Raw genomic sequence first — 21,766 nt, 5'->3', positions numbered from 1 at the left:
CGGATTAAAACGTCGGCGAAAAAAATTCACTTCTCTTGTATTATCGTAGATCTAATTAGGTTTACGCCGCAGAAAAAGCGCATCCCGGGGTTTTAACGGGAAAGTTGCTTTCGTGCACTTACCGAAATCAGAGCAGGCTCCGTTGCACAAACACCACACAAGAATGATAGTTTTGGAGGAGCCATCGACTCTATTATTTAACCGAAACAATTAGATCTTTATCGATCGAGATATTATTCGAAAATGATTTTTTATCGGTGGAACAACAGAGTCTAGGTGATAAGATGAAGTGGTCCCGGTTTGCATTCAGCGATGCCGTCTGGTTCCCGAAAATTGATCAAATTCTTCAGGTTCAATTGGATCCGCAAGACATTCATGAACGTGGGTCTGAATTGTGGATTCGAGGGATTCGACCACTTATAACACATTTCCGGGGCCCGCCGTCATTACTGCAGCTCGAGGGTGTCCTCCGACCACCCTCCCTTGTTCCATTTTCGGCAGCACCTGCTCCTGCCTCGCATTAAAACTGCGTAAGTAAACAGAAACGCGCGGTAAGCTTCCCGGGGCTTTTTCGTCCGGACGATAAGATAAAGATAATTGCACCCCGAAAACCGCAACGTCGCGTTAAAGCCAACGATGAAATTCAACCCCCGGAAAAATTGCACACGTCCGACACGGGGGAAACTCGCCGAGGGTGACGCATCTAATCACCCCATCGCGCCCCGTCTGGCCCAGACAATCAGCGTTTTCGATCTGATTAGGCGATCTGATACCGAACACCTGTTGGATCAGCCTGATTAGAACGTCGCTTAGTTACAACCGTCCATTGTCTGCTGGGTTTTTTCTTTGTTTATGTTTATTTACCAGGGGGGAGATTGACATGTTTCGGAAAGTTGCGAAGTGATCGGGGAAGAGCCGGAAGGGAGAGTATTGAGTGATGAGGGTGGTGCAGGAAGTGTCAGGAGTTTGTGTCGGAGTTGCCGGCCCCGGCTGCTGTTGGTCACAAATGGGGGCCCAAAAATCCACGACCGTCAAACGTGATCTAATTTCTAAGGTCAGTTATTATTTAGAAACACTTCAAGGGGGACTCTCGACGACGATGGCCCTGAATTGTTACAGGTCTTCAAATAATTGTCGTAGTAAACTCGAGATAGAGTGATTCCGGCGAGTGATAAGTCTACAAAAAATGTTATTTGTTGATTTTTAGGAGTACATCTCCAAAGCACGATGAAATTTTAATTAAAGTGCACGTCAGACACTCTGACGAAATTTTCCCCCGACGGGGTGGCACGATGGTGCCCGTGTGGCGTGGCATTAACTAACGAATTTTGGAAGCTGTGTTGACAGTATTTCCAATTGATTTTTGTTTTAATGACGCTACATCAAACATTTTTGAAGTTTAATTAAGGAAAAATTAATTGCATTATCAAAATTTTGGACTTTTAAGAGTATGTATTTCTGACGATAATAGTTTTTTAAAAAATCGCTGTACATAATTTGATTTGTGGTAGCCTTGACTGAAGTGCACTGATAAGAATAATTGAAAGAACACAAAATTTTGTCCATTTTTTCCCCCAAATACAAGTTTTGAAATCGTAGATAATATTTGTAACAACTAAAATTAATTTACGGAAATCATAGTCATGTGTTGAGCGATTACGAAAATTTCCTTTTCTATTGCATTCAAAAATAAATCACTTGACACAAACAACCCAAAAAGTGAGGTACAAATTTAAACAACTGATCCGTGATCCGTGGTGCGTTCACAATCGACCTTTCAACTTTGAGGAGAAATTTAATTGAACACCTGATACATGTGCTATCACAGTACACCCTCTGATTTTCGCTTTTCTCTTTTACGTCGCTTATTTTATGTAATAACATTTTATTGTTCCACAATGTTATACTGGACCAATTACGGAATAGGACGATTTAAATATTACTGGTAACACCTACAATATTCGCCAAAAAAAAAATTAAAAATAAATTAAAACAGATATTAAACAGAATTCTTGTGGAATTGGAAAACGGGAAATGGCTGCAAATGAATGAGAAAAGAAAATTTATGTGCTATCGATAATCTTGAAGTGAACTAATTTATAAAGGTACATTAAGGCAATGATTCTTCCTCAAGCTGCAAGAAATGAAAAATTAAATTCAGACAGTAAAGGATCCGTTATTGTTTCGTCTCGAGGGATAGATGTTGTAGACTTTTAAAAATAAATATTTCAGAAATCTCCTTTGTACGTTTTCAAGAGAAACAACGTGACGCAACAATAAATAAAAAACCAAATGATCGATGCATACAGTTTTAATACATAAAAAAAAAAGATTTTAAGTCAGTAGAGGTGTTGGATTCTCTCATGGGCTTGGAAATATCTGTGCGAATATCTGTAAAGGAAAACTGAAAACGTCGACTACTTTCAAATTGAAATACATACAGTAGTAGGAAACGATATTTGGCTCATTACAAAATAAGCCGTTTGTCTTTTACAATGGTTTATGGCTTGTCCGTAAATATTAGCTGATTTCGGTCGCTCCGGCACGCTCAGAAAATTTGCAACTTGATGGTCCGTATTCGAAAAAGTTTATTTTGAGCATCGATAACAAATTAAAATCCGATGGCCCTTGAAACAAACTGCAAAAGTGACTGAAACTCCAAAATCAACTGTGTGGAGGGTTTTCAAATCTGGACCGCAGTAAGAAATGTTTAAATATGGCCCATTTCTGAACTGTCAATAATTTGAGTAATTTATGGCAGTTGACAGCAATGGGCTGTCCCAACCGTTCCAACCCTCATAAAAGAATTAGTACGTTGTAAAAACCTGCATAAGTCGTTCCAAATATCGCTACGAATGATGATGTTTTCCGGTTGGTTTGTAGCGCCTACCTGACACCAATACTCGTAGTTTGTGCAGATATTACTCATAGCCCATGAGAAAATCCAAAACTTTTTTTTTCTACGGAAGTTACGCAATGACACATAATTATTGTACAAAAACAGTGAATTGCAAAAAATCATGCACGCAACTTGTATACCTACAAATACGCGTGAAATTACATTTGCTGCGTTCGTGTTTGTAAATTTCCCACAATAATCTATGCTGGAATGGAATGGATTTTAGTCTTTTTACGACCGGAAGACGATACTTTCCCCTTACTGTCAGAATTAGTAAGTTTCCGTTTGTTATTTCCACACCCAAGATTGGGGCTTATCAAGATTGTATTGATGTCGGACAGCATCATCGATAAAAGTGGTGTATCGTGGTACAAATGAGTACGTCAAAATTCAGGAGAGAAGATAACACGGTACGAAAAATAAAGAAAATTGAGGGATCTAAAGTAGTTAATACTTGTTGACGCAACAAGAGCGACACAGATGTTATTGCATGCAAGTGAAGTTTGCAAAACCAGGGCGACCTAGTTTGTGTAATCGCACAAGTGCGATAATAGTGTAGGACCCCACGCGTCGCCTGCAAAAATTTATCTACAACCGCTCTAAAGTTTTTAAAATCGACATATTTTTATTTGAATAAAAATTCAATTCAAAGCCAAGGATGAATTGAATTGTTTGCAAAATCATAGCAACTCCTTGGCAACTACGTGAACAGTAAAATTTAGATTTTCGTTTCTGTAAATGTTTGCGAAGAGGGAATGAGTTCTTTAGGAGTAGCAGCGTCAGTCGTTATTCATTTTTGTTTCAGTCCCTGAAAAATCGCGTCATTTAGCCTGTTTTTCCCCTTTATTTGACGTGCCGTGAAACATTTATTACCACACGGCGTGCGGTAAGATAAGTCATTACCTGTCTGGAACATGTGTAGCACTGTCGTACATTAAAAAAATTAATCAAGATGCAGATTTGAGACTGAGATGCAATAATTGAGTTCTCATCAAAACTTGTAGATTCCAGACAGAAAAATGATAAAAACAAAGGTTTTATCAGTTCGACCACTTACATTGGACGTATCTCTAAACATGTAATTAGAAAATGTCCGTTGTCTGCGATCATTTTGTTCTTCATCTCATCTCATGTACAATTTGTGACTTTTATCCACTGTAAACAGTTGTTCTTTCCGATTACATCTTTCATATTACTGTGATTCGATTGTGTGACCTCATACAATTGAAAATAGCTTGATAAAGCAAAAATAATTACTCCATTATCAGATAATTCTTGATTGATCAAATTACATAAATCACGACCAAATGTCAGACAATCGGCTAAAAATAGCACAATACAAATAATTCCTGCACTCCTTGAATGTCCTTGGCCTCAGACTTGCAGCCAAGAATGCGATTATGCAGGCGTCGAAGCCGGCGAATAATTGAAAAAAGCGCGCTTCCTTTAATCCCTTCCCTCTTTTTCGTCTCGCCGCCCTAATCCAATTAAATCCGTCTTTAACCCCGTTAATCCTATTAATAACCCGTAATCCTCGATCGCACTCGAGCTCTTCGAGAGCCGGCCCTTCGCTCTCCTCGAGACGCCTTCCGAGGCGAAAACAATTTTCTTTGCGCTTCTGCTGACCGTTACAAAGCGTCGCTTTTATCCCCCGTTAATGTCTAATAAAATCTTTAGGGACCAATAAAGCAAATCCACATAATCAATTTCGCCGGCGGCCATGGAAACCCGCCGAAAAGAGCACAAGCGGAAAGAAGCTGAAGAGATCCTCCACGTCGAATAATTAATTACGGATGTAACGCGACGCGGGAGGAGGAGGACGCCGCTTCTTTCGGGGGCGGGATAGAAATCAGGGTCGGAACTGACGGGGTAAATTTAACCACTTAACGGGAGATGTGCGGCTTTAGCAAGAGTGTTAATTGGAGTAATTTGGCTATATGTGTATTATTACAAACCTTCATAAATTGCCGGCTAAAGCTCGCTATTAACCGGAAGTGCCACCATAACGATGTGTACATTAAAACGTACTTGCCGTAATGGCCGCGCCGGAATTCGATCGGGCTGTTTAAATACGGCCTGTCCGGAAAAAATCCGGCGACAAAGGATTTTTGTGCGCAGATGGGGGCGCTTTGTAGTCTTAAAAGTCGCTCCGGTTGGCGACTGCCCCGCTGCCGGACTAATTGATCAAACATAAGAGCAAGGAAAGTGAAAGAGCAATCAAAAATTGTCAAACCATTCAGCTCTTGGCTCATCCATCCTATCCAAAAACTCTCAAGACCAAAAGCGACCAAACAGAGCCACCCCGACTGCTTTAATCGGTTATTGATACCAGTTTTCTCTTTGACAGTTGCACAATACAGAACCCGACCCACCCCCTGAAAAATCCCCCACATTCCAGAATCGCGGCTGCATTGTTGTCCGCTTTATGCACCGCAACAGCCACTCCCCATTGCAGCGTCCGATTAATCTCTCCCAATCCCCATCAATTGCCCCCATTGTCTCACCCACCGATTAATTATCGTTCTGAAAGTGGATTTGCTTGAGGTTTAACTCGTTTTCTCGTTAAACGAAACGCGACGGTCACCCTCAATCGCTCGTTAATGACGTTACACCGCCGATTACATCTGCAACAAGAGAAAATTCCGCCTTTTGTCCCAAAGAAGATCGTCATTAGTGAGCGGGGCAAAAAACTGGTTATTGTGGTAATGCATGATGCCCCCCGGGTTAAATCGGGGTGTATATTGATCAGGGTGGCGTCGAGGGAATCGTATGCAACTCTTTATACAACGTTGTGACTCCGTCACGGTTTTTGTTGGCTCGACAATTAGCACGATGTCAGCGTTGTAATTAATTAAAATGTGGTGTGTGCGATTTAATAAAGTCGTCGGTAATGAAGTTAACTAATTAGTAATTAATATACAACAGCGGGGCTGGATTTTGTGCAAATGTCAAAACTGTTTCACAAAAGCTTTCATTATTGGGAACGTGGGTCGGTCTAATTTGATGCAAATTATTACACTGGAGAAAAAGTACAAATGAATTCCTTGACGCACGCGTTCGAATTATTGCGATATACTGGACCATAACAAACAAATCAAATATGTGGATTATCCTTTAAACTGTAATTCCAAATAATTGCAACAGACGCTGCATTGCAGATAACTTATTTTACAAAGCAATAGCTAAAAGTTCAAAGCTGACCCTGCAGGCAACCAATACTACAAGACCAAGTGGATATTATCTTGCTATCATCACTAACTCATTTCTAATTTTATACATGCTGCTAGATAGTTTTGCTGAGTAGTTACTAAACTAAAATCTGGATGCTTCTCGTAACAGCAACCAACAAATCTGGTGAAAAATTGATTGCCAACGTGTATTACTCACAAAATTGAAAAAAATTGCCTCCACCACCCAGTGCTGGAGCTGATAACCTGGAAAAATTGTTTACATAAGTCAAGTTAGTCATAAATAGATTATCGTAACGAGCGCTCTCACCATTTAGCACCTCCCGTGTCATTTTTCGTAACATTAAGCACAAAAAATTCGTTTTCTTTCATGAAACACTGAGTCATTTTAAATGTTTCTTTTTCTGTCAAGTGGGACATGACATCTAACGCCAGTCGAACCAACCAATCAACCATCAACAACACTCTCACGTGACATTTACTGTTACCATAGACATAGATCAAAATGATTGTAAAAACTACTTTTATTATTTGCTACAAATGTACAAACTCTGTCAAAATTTATGTTATCACCAACGATAGTACAAAATTCCACTGGATTAAAACCGTGCAGTTAATTTTCGTTGCAACTACATATAAAAATTCTTTTCTTGTCACTCAATTAGTTAGGTCTATGAATGTATGTTGACATTTTATTCATTTTGTAGTATTGGCAACACATTTTGACATTCCAATTTAAAACTCAAACTTAGCTATGATTTTTCAAACTAATTCCCTTTGATCCGACAAAACGAGGGTATTTAAGTTTGTTTATTTTGATCTACAATAACACCCGTTGTTCCTTTGTATCGTGTCGTCTCTTGTACTGTCCTCTGTACTCCCTGCTCCAGGTTGTCTTGTGCCCCCACCTATTACATTATTGAAACTATGTACGCATACATCCCCCCTGATAGTTAACAGTTGTTTCACAATGTGGCAAAGTTGCAACCGACAGATACGCCATTCGGGACAAAAGACAACTTTTCAGAGTTGTATTCTCAGCTTGTTTGTAAAGTTAATTGTTGGAGTATAAAGCATTCTGTTCTATGGGTAATGAGTTTAATGAGTGGTAGCAAGTAGTTTTAGCTCATGCTGGTACCCCGTACATTATTAGAGCTAAATAGCTCAGCGTAATGTTAGACGTTTTGCTCTAGTGCAAACGTTTATGTTTATGGGGGAATTAATTAATTCCGTATAAACACTAGCCCCCAGTAATTTGGGGGATTTTTAATTTGAATTTTAAACAGGTAGCCAACTGTTTGGTATGTTTTGGTAATTCCGTATGTTGAACAAACACATAATCCGCTTTGTCCGTCATATTTAGAGCAAATACATAGTGCGGAATTAATTAAAATTGTTTAGGACTGTTGTTGGACCCGCGGCGTTCACTCCTACCTGGATTTTTTACCGCGTGTTGACTTCTGAAGCGCACTCCCCCAGAATGTTTTTTTTATCTTTAAGGCTCTCCAAGACCCAACTTTTCATGGTCGTTTTGATGCGAAGCACCCAATAAACAGGAAAGAGCGTCCTTCATGCCGGACCGTTTGTAGAAATAAACGGAAAACGTTCCAGTTAAAATCTTTCAATTTCGTTGGTCGTATTTTTATACGGAGTCCCTGCGGGTCTTTAAGCCCCACCCGGTATAACTCTCCCGACATAATAAACACTTCGCACCTTTCTGATCCTGGCCCACGTTGACTATCTCATATCGGCGACCCTTTCTAAATTATTGCGGTTTTATAATGAATTCGGCTAATATAAAGGGGTTTAGGGGTTGATACAGAGTCTGGACCGGGCGGGAGCGGGTCCGTTTTTAACATTCAGTCTTCATCGATATTCCATTTTTTACCGGGGGTAAGTATGCGCATTTCTGCCGAGACTCACCCTCCGCACAACACACCAACAGCTTTTTTATTTACTCGCGCCCTAATTTCGCAGACTTTGAGCGGAATTTATTAAAATCGAAAGTCCTTTATTTACTTCTGTTCCATTTATTTTAACTGAAGAAACGGGGGGTTTATATTGGATCAGCGTGTCCTTCTTTTTCTACATTGCATCGAGATTTCCACGGAACGGGCTTTACGAGGAGCCAAGTCGTACCCTTGCAATTCGTTGTTCCCGAGAAGGGCAAAAACGGGGGCGCAGGATTGCAATAAACTCACCTGGGGATGACAAATTGGCCGTTGCTTACGTGGCGCCCCGTAATTAAAAGGGAAATTGCTTGATAGATTGTAGTAAATGTTTCAGAGGGGCGAACGTTATGCGAAACATCCCTTACGACCTTTCAACCCCTCTCTCGTTGCCTCTAACCTCTGGATGACCCTCGACGGTCGTCGGCGGAATGCGAAGAAGTCGCGGATCGAAGCGGCGACGGATAATTGATATGTAAATGTTTTCAGGGGGATGATTTCAGGTGGGGTGGGGTGGCAATCAAAATTTTAATCGAGCTGCCGGTGCAATTAAACAAGTTCGAGGGAATCGGTGATGGGATTAAGACGACTGTAATTTGTTGTTTCAATTGTTTGATGAGTAATGAGAAAGTAATCAGGGGACGCCCCGGGGTAATTAGCGGGAGATGTTTCCGCGGGCCGGGATTTTTTCGCCGCCACCCTCGGGTCACGTACTTAAACAAAAGCTCATTTCTGGCTAGTTTATTCAGAAACTTGAAATATAAAGCTTCGAGGAATTGGGTAAATATCAAAGCTTAGTTCAAATACCTTTATATTTGCTTTGGGTGGAACGGCGAAATATGATTTTAATGTTAATTGTTCGTGTTTGTCTACCGTTTTGCAGAGTTCTGTTTTGTTATTCAAACCGGGAGGAAATAGTGATTTCCCTTTTTTCGGCTCCGACTCCTCGCCGTCGAAGAGCTTTCCGGTTCGGGGAGAACCGTCCATTGTTCATTCCCGAACTAATTAATGCTCCCGTTCGAGAGTCTCGCCGGGGAGGAGATCCAAAGAGAAACTGACTCGATGTTTCTCTGGAGGTTTTCGCGATTCTAAAGAATCCACGGCCGTGTTTCACGTTGATGTAATGAACGAAACGGAGATCATTGGGGGGTCTTCCACCGGCACGAGAAGAATTACAAAGAAAACCTCTTACATCATTAAATATTAGATTTTGTTTTGTGTTTACACTCACGCATCTTCAGCCACGCAACACAAGGGTTTCGCTTTGATTTTGCACAACGTAAAGCTCCTCTTCGCCGCCAAGAAGCTACACGTATCAGGCGGGAATCAAAGGCTCAAAATCAAGGAGCTTTATGAGAAGCGATGATTTTAATGGCGACCACATTCTGAGGGGCTTAAGAGTGCGTTGTTGAATATTTGAAAATCAGTTTCAGTTTCGGTGCTTCGAAACATCTACTCCGCAAGAGTTGGACAGTTTGCAACGCAGAATAAATTTTTTTGCAACCGCCGATGTCCCATTATTGAAAAGAAATGTCTTTGAATAAGAAAAACTCAAGAAAGAAAATATTTTTTCTGCTTTTTCTTTGACAAATAAAGCAGTTTTCTAATTGTACGTGACAGAACTATCACTGGCACCTATTGCCGAAGAGTAGAGTTTTTTGTTTCTAGAGCCTAGCTTGAGAGTTTTAAAACCAAAATCAAAATTTAAATAAAAATTTGAAAAATCACGAAGTGATATTTATTTTTTATCTACACAAACAAAAACTCCTGCACAAAAGACATACTTCCTAATTTTTGCTTAAACATAAACAGAAAGGAGATTTTCAAAAAAAAAATTATTATGCCTATTTGGCAAAATTATTGATCCTTCTCTTTCCTTTTCTTCTTCATCATCTTCTTCCTCTTCCTCTTGAAACTTCTACAATGATGGAAATCTGAAAATAAAAATTGAAGAATTCCCAGATCTGAGGTTCGGGTGATTCTGGTTTCCAGGGTCTGGTTCCTATTTAGCAAAATTATTGATCCTTCTCTTTCCCTTTCTTCTTCATCATCTTCTTTTTCTTCCTCTTGAAACGTCTAGAATGATGGGAATCTGAAAATAAAAATTGAAGAATTCCGAGATCCAAGGTTCGGGTGATTCCGGTTCCCAGGTTCTGGTTCCTATCTATTTAGCAAAATGATTGATCCTTCTCTTTCCTTTTCTTCTTCATCATCTTATTCCTCTTCCTCCTGAAAATTCTAGAATGATGGAAATCTGAAAATAGAAATTGAAGAATTCCGAGATCCAAGGTTCGGGTGATTCTGGTTCCCAGGGTGTGGTTCCGGATGGCTAGAAGGGAGATTCAGTTTTCATTTGAGTTTCTTCAGTAGTTGGTTGAGATAATTGTTACGACCTGCAGATTTGAAGGAAATGTGAAGGTTCTGAATTAGCAACTTGCTTGTTGCTCTTCAAGGTTCTTTGCGGATCTCTGTTGGAATTTCAGGAATCGGGATTGCATCGAAGTTGTTCAGATTTTGGTAATGAAAAAGAAGACATCTTGGGGATTATTATTCTTCTGTTGAAGGTGGAGAATTACTTTGTAAAATTGAGAGATAGAGAACGGATGAAAACTTGATGTCCTAGTACGGACGGGATGAAGGTTTTGAATGTTTGGAGGAGAGTTTCTTGGTGGAATTCTTGACAATTATTCAGGTTGAGATCACACCAGATGAACGGATTCTTGGATTTTATTGGGTTGGTTTCGATTCTCCAGGAGTCTCCAAATTTAGCGATGGATTAGAATTTTTTCTGGAGAATTTCTTCGACTTTGGAAAAGTTGCTGTGATTAAACCATACTGCAATGTTGAACCCTAGAACGAGTTTTAATGCATTAGCTGCAACATTTAGGAGGAAGATTAAATAGTTGTATGTCTTTGCACAATTTGTAAATCACAATGGTGGAAGCGGACTTCCACGGGGACAGCAAATAGCTTGACAGGAAGAGAATTGGATGAGTGTCAAGAGTGTCAGGACTGCTTGAATGACCGCCTAGGAAAATTCTTCAGAACAATGGAGGTTTAATCTCGTCAAGGACAACTTCCTCAGAGAAAAACCCGAGACAAATGTTCTCTCTGGTAGAAGTTGTTGAAACTTCGATCGGTGGAAGGCTTGTTTCAAGAAGTTTTCTTTGCTTTGGAGATCGTTGAAGATAATAGCGTCTTCTTTATGAGGTGGTGTTTTCCTCACTGATGACCTTGAATGCAAAACTTCCATTGTCGCGACAATGTAACGACCGGTTCTAAAGGCTGTTTGACACGATGCTAAATTTTCTAGAAAATAACTTAAGATAAAAGTAAAAAAGAAAGGATCATTTTTATTTTTATTTTTTTTTTCAACATCACTGGGAAGATATCTGGGGTGGGGTTCGTGGTGAGAAGTAGGTGAAGGTGAAGGAGTGGACATCATACAGACCCAACATCTACTTGTCTGTCATACCGAGAAAAAAACCCAAGCGCTTCTACGGGATTCGAACTCGGCACTTCAGAATGCAAAACGCCGCGCTACTCGTTTGGCCACGATGCTCGGTGATGTCAACACTACTGTTTGGTGGTAATTAAGGTTGAGTGAGTCGACATGGATGGGTGAGGGACCGACGCTGTCGCCACCTGCTTCGCGGGAACCTAACAATTGTCAATTTCAGTAGTAAAGGGCCCACGAGACCACCTTGAGGTGGCGTTTCCCATTAGGTAATTATGCAAATTTCTGTTATCGGATCTTTTCGTATAAGCCTATTACGGCTTTCGGCGTCTCTATCTATGTGCGCTAAGCCGCTTGCTTGTAAGTCGCAGCGGAAACAGACTAGAAACCGGCCCGGAAATAGCTAAGTTTGTTTCGAGATGTTTCCTTTTGATATATGAGACAAAAGCCGGTGCCCGCATAATAGGAAATAACCTAAATATTTTATTCGATTCGTATAAATCAGGCGTTCCGGGGGAACGCCCGACTTTCGGCCATATTCGCACGATGATTATTCACCGTCGACGTCTAAAAATGTGAATTAATCGGGAGCGGGACTCCTTCCTCCATCGGTTCCTCTTCTTGTTAGCCCGATTTGCTTGATCGCTATCCGGCTGCACGCTCCGCCGCTCCGGACCCCACACCTACCCCTTCGTAATTGATAAAATATAGACGAGCAAACAAGATCGTGAATTTATAGTTCTAGCCCTTATTTAAATCTATTCGGTGGTGGTGCTAATTTATCAGCTCCACGCCGTAACTCGGCAATTCCGTTTGTTTTACGGCCCGGGACGTTCGCCGCGCTGCGTTATTAAATATTTGCGAAAAAGATAAACGAGACCGATGCAAAAATAATTAGACAATGCTTGAATCGCAGGTCGCCGCCATTAAAATTGTTGCGAGCGTGTTTGTCTTACGGCTGCGAAATCGGAGGCGCCGCCGCCTTATTAAATTTTTTTACACAGAGATCGCAAAAAAATTGGAGAATTTAATTAATCGCTCGACAAAAGACGTGTCCGAATCGTCGCAGGCAAAAGAAAATTATTTGCACACTTAATTAAAAAGTCCGCCAGTCGTTTTCTTTTAATGCGACGAGCGAAAATTTGTAAGCTTGTTAATTGCAAGGAGTCGGTCGAAGGATATCGACTCGTCCTGGATGAGAGGTTCGCCGCCATCCGGCGCAGATGTTGTTGTAGATATTTTCCGGGATGAAAGTCGAGGGATTTCGCCGGTCCTTCGGGGGTAATGCTCAGTTAAAACTTTTCCTTCGAAATGTATTCCTGATTTAGTGCATTTTTACGTCGACATGGTTTAATGAAGGACGCCCAGTTTTCCATAAATAAAACATTCCCATCGATCTGTTGTAAAATTAGAAGTACGAGGAAGTGCGTGCTTTTGATACGTGCTCAACATTGATCGTTTTATCGGAGATCATTCGGAAATAGAAGAAATGGGAAATCAATCAACTCCTACAACCTTGATGTCACACTTTTGATTGTTCTTGAAATATTTTACTTTCTGGAGTTGCTGAGTTTTCAAAACTTATTAAAGCTCCCAAAGCTACTAAAAAGATAACAAAGTTTCACATTATGATTTATTTCGCTGTACACCCACATTTTACACAACCTCCCCATCGCATTTTTTTTTCATTTTTTTATCATTATTATTATAAAAAAGGACATGGAGAATTGATTTAACCATCGCTAAGAATATTTCTGACACAACGCAGTGAACTGAACTCACTTTCTCCAGCGGCCGCCCATCCAAATATTGACTGCTTGCTAGCTTCTACGATCGAGCGAAGATTAGCCGCACCACCTCGCCATCATTATTATCTATGATTCGGCATGACCTGATACGTTCTGGTCCACGGAGGTCCTTTGTGTGTTCGGATCGACCTCAGTTTTCAATTTTTGCTTTCGATTTCAATTCGAGATGTTTGCGTCCATTGTTGTGTTGATTCGGCGGCATTATTCCCAGTGTTTATTTACTCGTCTGAAGCGAACCCGGTCCGAACCGAAATTAGCCATCCACTCTTCGATCTGATACACCGTTCCCCAGTTCATTTTCCAACTATCGGGAAAATTTGTAAACAACTCCTGAATAATTTACTGCGCATTTCCTTGAAAATCTCCCGAAAGTCCCGCTCCTCGGGGAGCTTTCCTGTTTCTTTCATTCTTCCTGTTAATTTCATTAGTGCGACTTTGACGTATAACGCGTCCCGGCACGACTCGCCGATGTTGTTATCATCGCCGTGGCCAAATCCTCAAGTGAGGGCGCGCGAAAAGAGATTTGTGGGTTGAGTTAGTGGCCCTATTAATGTTAGATTTAGTTGATCCGCTAATATATTTCGGCCCGCACCGGGAGAGCATCGCCCGTTGATAAGAAGAAATTTATATCTCCGTATGATGCAGCTCCCTCTTTAGTCTTAAGTTTCCGAGATGGGGTGCCATCAGGACAGGCGAAGAAAAAACCGAAATGAATAAATCATCGCGAGATATGAGACCGGGGGTGTCCCCCTCCTCCTTATTTCTTGTTTTAACTCGGCCATTCAAATGAAGGAAAAATAAAGGCGCTCCGCTGAATTAAATTTCAATTCGATCAACTGCTAATCGGCTCAGGTCTCGGTTCAAATTCAAAGTATAATGAATTTATTTATTTTTTCTGCAGCGAACGGATCGAGCTTTATCGGCGCAAGTGCCAAAGCTCCCCCCAAAAAAATTATATTTTTACAAATGCGCAGGGCAATTTGCAGGTTATCCCCCCTATCATTTGCATCGCTCTAAGCGAAGTACAAAGGAAATGTATCTTCGAACAACGCGAACAGAATTTTAATAGCCGGAGGTGGTGTTCTTGCACGTTAACAACTCGCAATTGCTTGCGATTTTTCCGGCTCTCTGTGCCGCCCTAAACAAAACCGGATGGTTCCGAGGACGGGGCGATTTTTCCGAATTGGATTGGGGATTTCGTGTTGACGGTGATAAATTTGCGGGCGCTTAACTCGCCTGGATGCCATTTTGGGAGCGAAATTGGCCGGTTTTGACTGCGAAATTACGTCGCTCCTGCTTGCCAGACAGGATTTTTACAATTTTTTTTTATCCCAGCTTTTATTGAAATTTCTGTTTGGTTAAGTCTCCTCAACATTCTTCTTCGTGAACGAATTAATTGGGGGAATTCCGATCACAAGTTTATTTTCTGGACACGTCTAAAATCGAATGATCGGAATTCCCCCAATCACTAAATTCTAAACTCGTCTACAAAAATATACTACTGATCGGAATTCCCCCACTTTACCCGGAATTTCTATTTATTCAATTTTTTATCGCAGCTTTTGTAGGAATTCTTGTTTGCTTAAGCCTCCTCAACATAACTTCTTCCTAAACGAGTTAACTGGGGGAATTCCGATCACAAATTTATTTTTCTAGACACGTCTAAAATCGAAGGATCGGAATTCCCCCAATCACCAAATTCTAAACTCGTCTACAAAAATAAACTGCCCATCGGAATTCCCCCACTTTACCCAGAATATCTATTTTTACAATTTTAATCCCAGCTTTTGTAGGCGCTCCTGTTTGCTTAAACTTCCTCAACATAACTTCTTCCTAAACGAGTTAACTGGGGGAATTCCAATCAAAAATTTATTTTTCTGGACATGCTTAAAATCGAGTGATCGGAATTCCCCCAATCACTAAATTCTAAACTCGTCTACAAACATGAACTGCTGATCGGAATTCCCTCACTTTACCCAGAATATCTATTTTTACAATTTTTTTCGCAGCTTTTGTAGGAATTCCTGTTTGCTTAAGCCTCCTCAACATAACTTCCTCCTAAACGAGTTAACTGGGGGAATTCCGATCAAAAATTTATTTTTCTGGACTCGTCTAAAATCGAATGATCGGAATTCCCCCAATCACTAAATTCTAAACTCGTCTACAAACATGAACTGCTGATCGGAATTCCCTCACTTTACCCAGAATATCTATTTTTAGAATTTTTTATCGCAGCTTTTGTAGGAATTCCTGTTTGCTTAAGCCTCCTCAACATAACTTCTCCCTAAACTAGTTAACTGGGGGAATTCCGATCAAAAGTGTATTTTTCTAGACACGTCTAAAATCGAATGATCGGAATTCCCCCAATCACTAAATTCTAAACCCGTCTACAAAAATAAACTACTGATCGAAATTCCCCCACTTTACCCGGAATATCTATTTATTCAATTTTTTATCGCAGCTTTTGTAGGAATTCCTGTGTGCTTAAGCCTCCTCAACATAACTTCTTCCTAAACGAGTTAACTGGGATATCCCGATCAAAAGTTTATTTTTCTGGACACGTTTAAAATCGAATGATGAGAATTCCCCCAATCACTAAATTCTAAACTCGTCTACAAAAATAAACTGCTGATTGGAATTCCCCCACTTTACCCAGAATATCTATTTATTCAATTTTTTATCCCAGTTTTTGTAGGAATTCCTGTTTGCTTAAGCCTCCTCAACATAACATCTTCCTAAACAAGTTAACTGAGGGAATTCCAATCACAAATTTATTTTTCTAGACACGTCTAAAATCGAATGATCGGAATTCCCCCAATCACTAAATTCTAAACTCATCTACAAAAATAAACTACTGATCGGAATTCCCCCACTTTACCCGGAATATCTATTTATTCAATTTTTTATCGCAGCTTTTGTAGGAATTCCTGTTTGCTTAAGCCTCCTCAACATAACTTCTCCGTAAACTAGTTAACTGGGGGAATTCCGATTAAAAGTTTATTTTTCTGGACACGTTTAAAATCGAATAATCGGAATTCCCCCAATCACTAAATTCTAAACTCGTCTACAAAAATAAACTACTGATTGGAATTCCCCCACTTTACACGGAATATCTATTTTTACAATTTTTTATCGCAGCTTTTGTAGGAATTCCTGTTTGCTTAAGCCTCCTCAACATAACTTCTTCCTAAACCAGTTAACTGGGGGAATTCCGATCAAAAGTTTATTTTTCTGGACACGTTTAAAATCGAATAATCGGAATTCCCCCAATCACTAAATTCTAAACTCGTCCACAAAAATAAACTACTGATCGGAATTCCCCCACTTTACACGGAATATCTATTTTTACAATTTTTTATCGCAGCTTTTGTAGGAATTCCTGTTTGCTTAAGCCTCCTCAACATAACTTCTCCCTAAACTAGTTAACTGGGGGAATTCCGATCAAAAGTGTATTTTTCTAGACACGTCTAAAATCGAATGATCGGAATTCCCCCAATCACTAAATTCTAAACCCGTCTACAAAAATAAACTACTGATCGAAATTCCCCCACTTTACCCGGAATATCTATTTATTCAATTTTTTATCGCAGCTTTTGTAGGAATTCCTGTGTGCTTAAGCCTCCTCAACATAACTTCTTCCTAAACGAGTTAACTGGGATATCCCGATCAAAAGTTTATTTTTCTAGACACATTTAAAATCGAGTGATCGGAATTCCCCCCAGTCAGTAAATTCTAAACTCGTTTACAAAAATAAACTGCTGATGGGAATTCCCCCACTTTTCCCAAACTATCTTTTTCGACTTAATTTACTCATAGCCGTGGCTGAACAATAGATTGTTTACCCGACATTTTCAGCCCAGCCGTCACAGCAGGTATTGTTGTCCAAATCGATCCCACTATTAAATTTTAATTACCGCTCTGATTGACACCAGAATCTCATTAATGTGGCGACGAATTTGTCACAAGAAATTGTGGAACCCGGATGGCTTTTCAATTAAAAATGCACTTAATTAGATTTGGGAGTTTGCCGAAGCTTAAAAAGCTCTTTATTGTTTGGTTTGTCGCTTTCACAATTTCCCCCTAAAAAATGTCTGCCACATATTTTTCCGTTATAATTGGAACCTCTATGAAATTTTAAATAATTAAATATTTCTGTTGTTCACGGTTACTGAGCTTTATATTACTCCGGTACTTTGTCGGAGTTAATAATAAAACCGCTGCTTCCAACAGATTTTTGTTAACGGTTCTTGCGGCATGCGTAAGGTATTTTTAAAATTCCGGGCATTATCATTTGACAAAAAAATTTTGTTGTGCACTGTTGGTTATTAAATTTTTTCCAACACGTGTGTCGCTCTAAATTGGATTATTTTAAGCCTGGAAATAATTAATAACGTTTCAATTAGGGTCTGCACGCGTCCATCAGGTTTCGTAAATAATTGAACCGACCCGGCGCATCCACCATTTTCCAGAGTATTAAACCAAGACATTTGGAGCAGTCTCTGTCTGCCAGAAACCGATTCGCGACTGTTCATCCTTGCAATTTCAATACAGAAAACGTCAAGATCTTGTAACTAATAAGTAACAAAGTAATCTCCACCAGTCTCCCCCGGCGCATCCGCCATTTTTATCCATCCCATTTGGAATCGCGACCGCTCGAAGATATTACTTTGAAATTTCACGACGACTTTGTGTTCGTTGTTTTCAACCAACTGCGTACGAAATCGCTTTATTTGATCTCTATCATATTACGATCGTCTGCGAATTTTTCGAGTCGTTCTTAAACGAATCGAATTATTACGAAACGAGCGACCATTTTAATCCGATCCAGGTTGCCCACGCTAATTCCCGCGATCAATTCCGGCGCTCCTCATACTTCGAAGGTGTGCCCCGCAAGGAAACAGGCATAATTTGTTTGTCTTCGGGGTGCGATAACAATTTCGAGGGGGAGTCCCAAAGGTGGCGTGCTTTTTTGCTTTGGCCCGGTCCAGATCCAATTTGAATGGACGGCGCGTTCGAACCGACAAAATCGAATTCGACCTCGACCTTTCGAGATCCGGCGCGGATTAACTCGGCGAGGACGCACCATCGGCTTACTGCTTAAGATTTATTGCGGTTTTGAGTGCGGCACCCTCCCTGCTTGGCCCGCCACAAACAAAACGGACTTATTTTCGTCACCTCCTCAATTGCAGAGCTGGAGGGTCCAACCAGACGCGACAGACGAAAGTCACTTCGTAGATTGATCCGCACAAGATCCAAACGTCACTGACGTCAAAGTAAACAGTTCTCAATCTGCAGCGGCGTCGGTAGAAGTCGTTGGCTTGACGTTAGTGGCGTTTGGATCTTATACGAATCAATTTACGAAGTGACTTTTTTCTGTCGCGTGTAAGTTACGAGTAACGGTGCCTCGGTCAGCGACGGCGGTTGGTTTCTCTGGGGGTGGCGCTCGTCTCCAGGAGACGCCGATTCCCAATCCCGTTAGGAAATTTGACGGAGAGTATTTCAGGCGACTGCCAAATCCCGTTACGGATCCTGGAAGTAGCGTTGTCTCCGGATTCGCGATATTAAAAAATGGAACAGGGGCAAAAAAAAAGAAATCGGCTTTGCGCGTCGCGGGGGCGGCGTTCGGAGCTGAGCTTTCGCGGACGTAATTAATTATGATTAGGTTGTCGCGGCGTAAATATTAAAATCGGCAAGAATTTTCGAACTTCCGTTGGTTAATTTAAATCACGTCCGGCCAACCAGACCGTGGCTAACTCCTTTGACTTTTCCGCGGCCCTGAATTAATTTCGCTTTATTTTTGTAATTAGTTCGGCGGCGCTTCCAGTTTTTCAATTAATGAAGCGAATAGTTAAATATTTTATCTGGGTGAGATTTATCGCACAAAGTGGAGTGGAAAGCTCGCAGCTGTAAAAACTTCGGACTCATAGAAATGGTTTCTTGGATGTTAGATACGGGGATCGGAGTGTCTATTTGTTGGAGTTTTAGCTCCGAATGGGATCGAGTTTTGGACAAAAACGCTCCCACATATATTCCGGATCGTTTATTTACCAGAAAACATATTAAAAAGTCCGCAACAAAGGCGATTTACGGCAGACAAAATTATTGCCGAAGTGGTGGATGCGCCGGTCAAACATATAGCGAAATTTATAGAAGAGATTTTTATTTAAAATTTATTTCCGCCAAGCGGAAAATTCACCAAGGGATTTTCATCAGACCGACTGGCTCTTGCACTCACGGCATTATACTAATATCGCAGATGCGTCGGCTAATTTTATGAAGATTTTTTAAATTACTTTCACTTAAATAAATTTTAATTAACATCGTAAAGCTCTCGCGAATGTTGTAGAGATCAGAGCACGCCGCCCTTCCTCTCTCCAGCGAATATTTTATTTATGCCGTCTCCAGGAGCTTATTCATATTCAAAGAATATACGTTAGATATTTACGGAAATAACTGGAAAAATTGGTCTGGCGAGCTTATTTACAGGATCCTCGTAGATTCGATTGTTGCAGTTTCATATTTGTTATGCTTTGAAAAACACAGCGAAGCGATGTGGAGTCTGAATAAATTCAAATCATAGATTTTATTGCCTCTAGACCATCTTATCTTTGTCTTCATTTTGTCTACTCTTTGACCAATCCTTGAATAGATGCGCCTAGATGGTTGTCGCAATAAAATTAAAGAGAACGTTATTAACTGAAGTGTTGTTTTTTGTTATACCAGAGCCAAATAATATTTCTGTTCGTACATTTATAATTTTAGAATAATAGAGTTTTTCGTGATTGTAATGAAATTTTGAAATCAACATTTATTTAAATGCTAGGGTTGATAAAAAAAGAGTGAGTGCTTAAGTCTTAAGATTTTAAGTAATATACAGGGTGTAATTGAAATGCGTGACCAAATTTTGACCACGAGCTATTGGCTTCATGTAGAATTCAAAAAAAAAAAATTTTTAAAAATACTATGTCAAAAAATAAAATGTCATTTATTTTTTGAGCTACATTTTTTTTTAATTGCTTTAGTCTTCTACGTTGTCCCACAACCTCGTAGGTAAAATTTCGGCACATTTTAAAAATACACCCTGTATATCATATTTTATAAACTGTACGCTAATGCGAAGTAACTTCTAGGAAATATGCTTTAAAACAAGGAAACTGTAAGCGGGACCAGACAATCATTTATAGATACCCTGTAATATGATAATTTGTCCATTTTCCGCTTCACATTTTGCTACACACATTTTTCCAATAGATGAATTTTTGTGAACTTACAATATTTGTCACGTCCTTATCGTTTTTATATTTACTCCTGCAGCTCTGCTCTGAGGTCACTTAAATTTAGCAACACAACGAAAATACAATGAACATTGAAAATTTGGAAGTCGATTCCCGAGATTTTAGCTTGCTGCGAACGATTTTAGCGTGATGCGAACGCGAACGCGAACGATTTTAGCGTGTCGCCGCATGAAACTAATTCACTCCCCGGGAATAAAATGTATGTGGTTGGCCTAAACAAGTTTTCGCTTCAAAATACACTCGATTCTCGCTTTGAAGATGCGCAGTGCCACCAAAACCATACAATTTCCACAACGCTAAATAATGCAATATCTGGGATGAATTTTCTTCGACAAGGAGCCGAGTGGTGGTGTTCTCCATTTTCCGCAGGAATTCCGAAATAGAACAGGGACGAAGTTAGATTACGATCTATTCAAAATTTAAATTCCGCTATAAATATATTCGAGTGACAGTCCGATTCGAATGGGAATATACGTCCTGCTTAAATTTGCATGGCGTTCCGGCAAACAGAGCAACTCGTGTAAACAATTCGTTAGTGTGTTAAATGAAACGTTGGAATAAAATGAACCAATCATAAAAATGCGATCGTCGTGTTTGCCCAAAAAATACTTTGTCTCGAGGAGTGCCCATTTCGGTATTGGAACGTCTGCGGTGTTCGCCGAATTCAAACCAGACGCTTAAATTATTCGCAAATCCGCGATGCAAATGATGTTTAATTATTCCGACGGGACGAGTGTCTCCCGTCGACTAAAATAAATGAGATTTTTTGCGTGGGAACGGACGTTGAGGGTGTTTTTTTTCGTTTGTGTTCGAGTTAAAAAAATAAACAATGATTGGATGTTAATGAATGCAAGCTGTGCGACATGCAAAGTATTTCGTAAGTGGTAAAATGTTTTGGCATGGAACGTACTACTGGACTGTGTTCAATGAAAACTTGGAGCTTTGTTGTAAAAAAGGAAGCTTCAAAGTTCAATTTGAGACCGCATTGCTCGAAAGCTGTGGATCTTAAGCCCGACTAATTTGCATAAAATCAATCAGGAGAACGAGTGAAACCGAACGGTGTAACGGGGGTTTTTGGATTTTTTCAAAAATTTTTTTGGCGAGTTCGTATAATGCATTGTTAATAATTAATGCTTTATCTTCAATGGTAAAACTCGTTTCGCCACTTTT

The 21,766-nt window shown here is 40.1% G+C and overlaps 2 protein-coding genes across 3 annotated transcripts in view; one reads left to right on the top strand and one right to left on the bottom strand.

Moving 5' to 3' along the window:
• Positions 1-6,514, bottom strand: part of LOC138124469 (cytochrome P450 4C1-like) — a 72,625-nt gene extending 66,111 nt beyond the window's left edge. The window contains exons 1-2 of one of the 2 annotated variants that reach the window (XM_069039508.1): positions 6,398-6,514; positions 6,287-6,333 (exon numbers count right to left, since the gene is read on the bottom strand). In XM_069039508.1, coding sequence (XP_068895609.1) covers positions 6,287-6,333; positions 6,398-6,400 — 50 coding nt within the window. In that variant the 5' untranslated portion in view covers positions 6,401-6,514. Of the gene's footprint in view, positions 1-122; positions 1,667-6,286; positions 6,334-6,397 lie in introns of those variants that run through there. The other variant, XM_069039509.1, reaches the window with a different exon arrangement.
• Positions 937-21,766, top strand: part of LOC138124468 (ionotropic receptor 75a-like) — a 44,308-nt gene continuing 23,478 nt past the window's right edge. The window contains exon 1 of the mRNA XM_069039507.1: positions 937-1,054. Within this exon, the coding sequence (XP_068895608.1) occupies positions 938-1,054 (117 nt within the window). The 5' untranslated portion in view covers position 937. The remainder of the gene's footprint in view (positions 1,055-21,766) is intronic.

Source organism: Tenebrio molitor, chromosome 2 (assembly GCF_963966145.1).
Source record: "Tenebrio molitor chromosome 2, icTenMoli1.1, whole genome shotgun sequence".
Lineage (NCBI taxonomy): Eukaryota > Metazoa > Arthropoda > Insecta > Coleoptera > Tenebrionidae > Tenebrio > Tenebrio molitor.
Note: the sequence above shows the minus strand (reverse complement) of the source record. Positions and strands in the feature narration are given on the sequence as shown.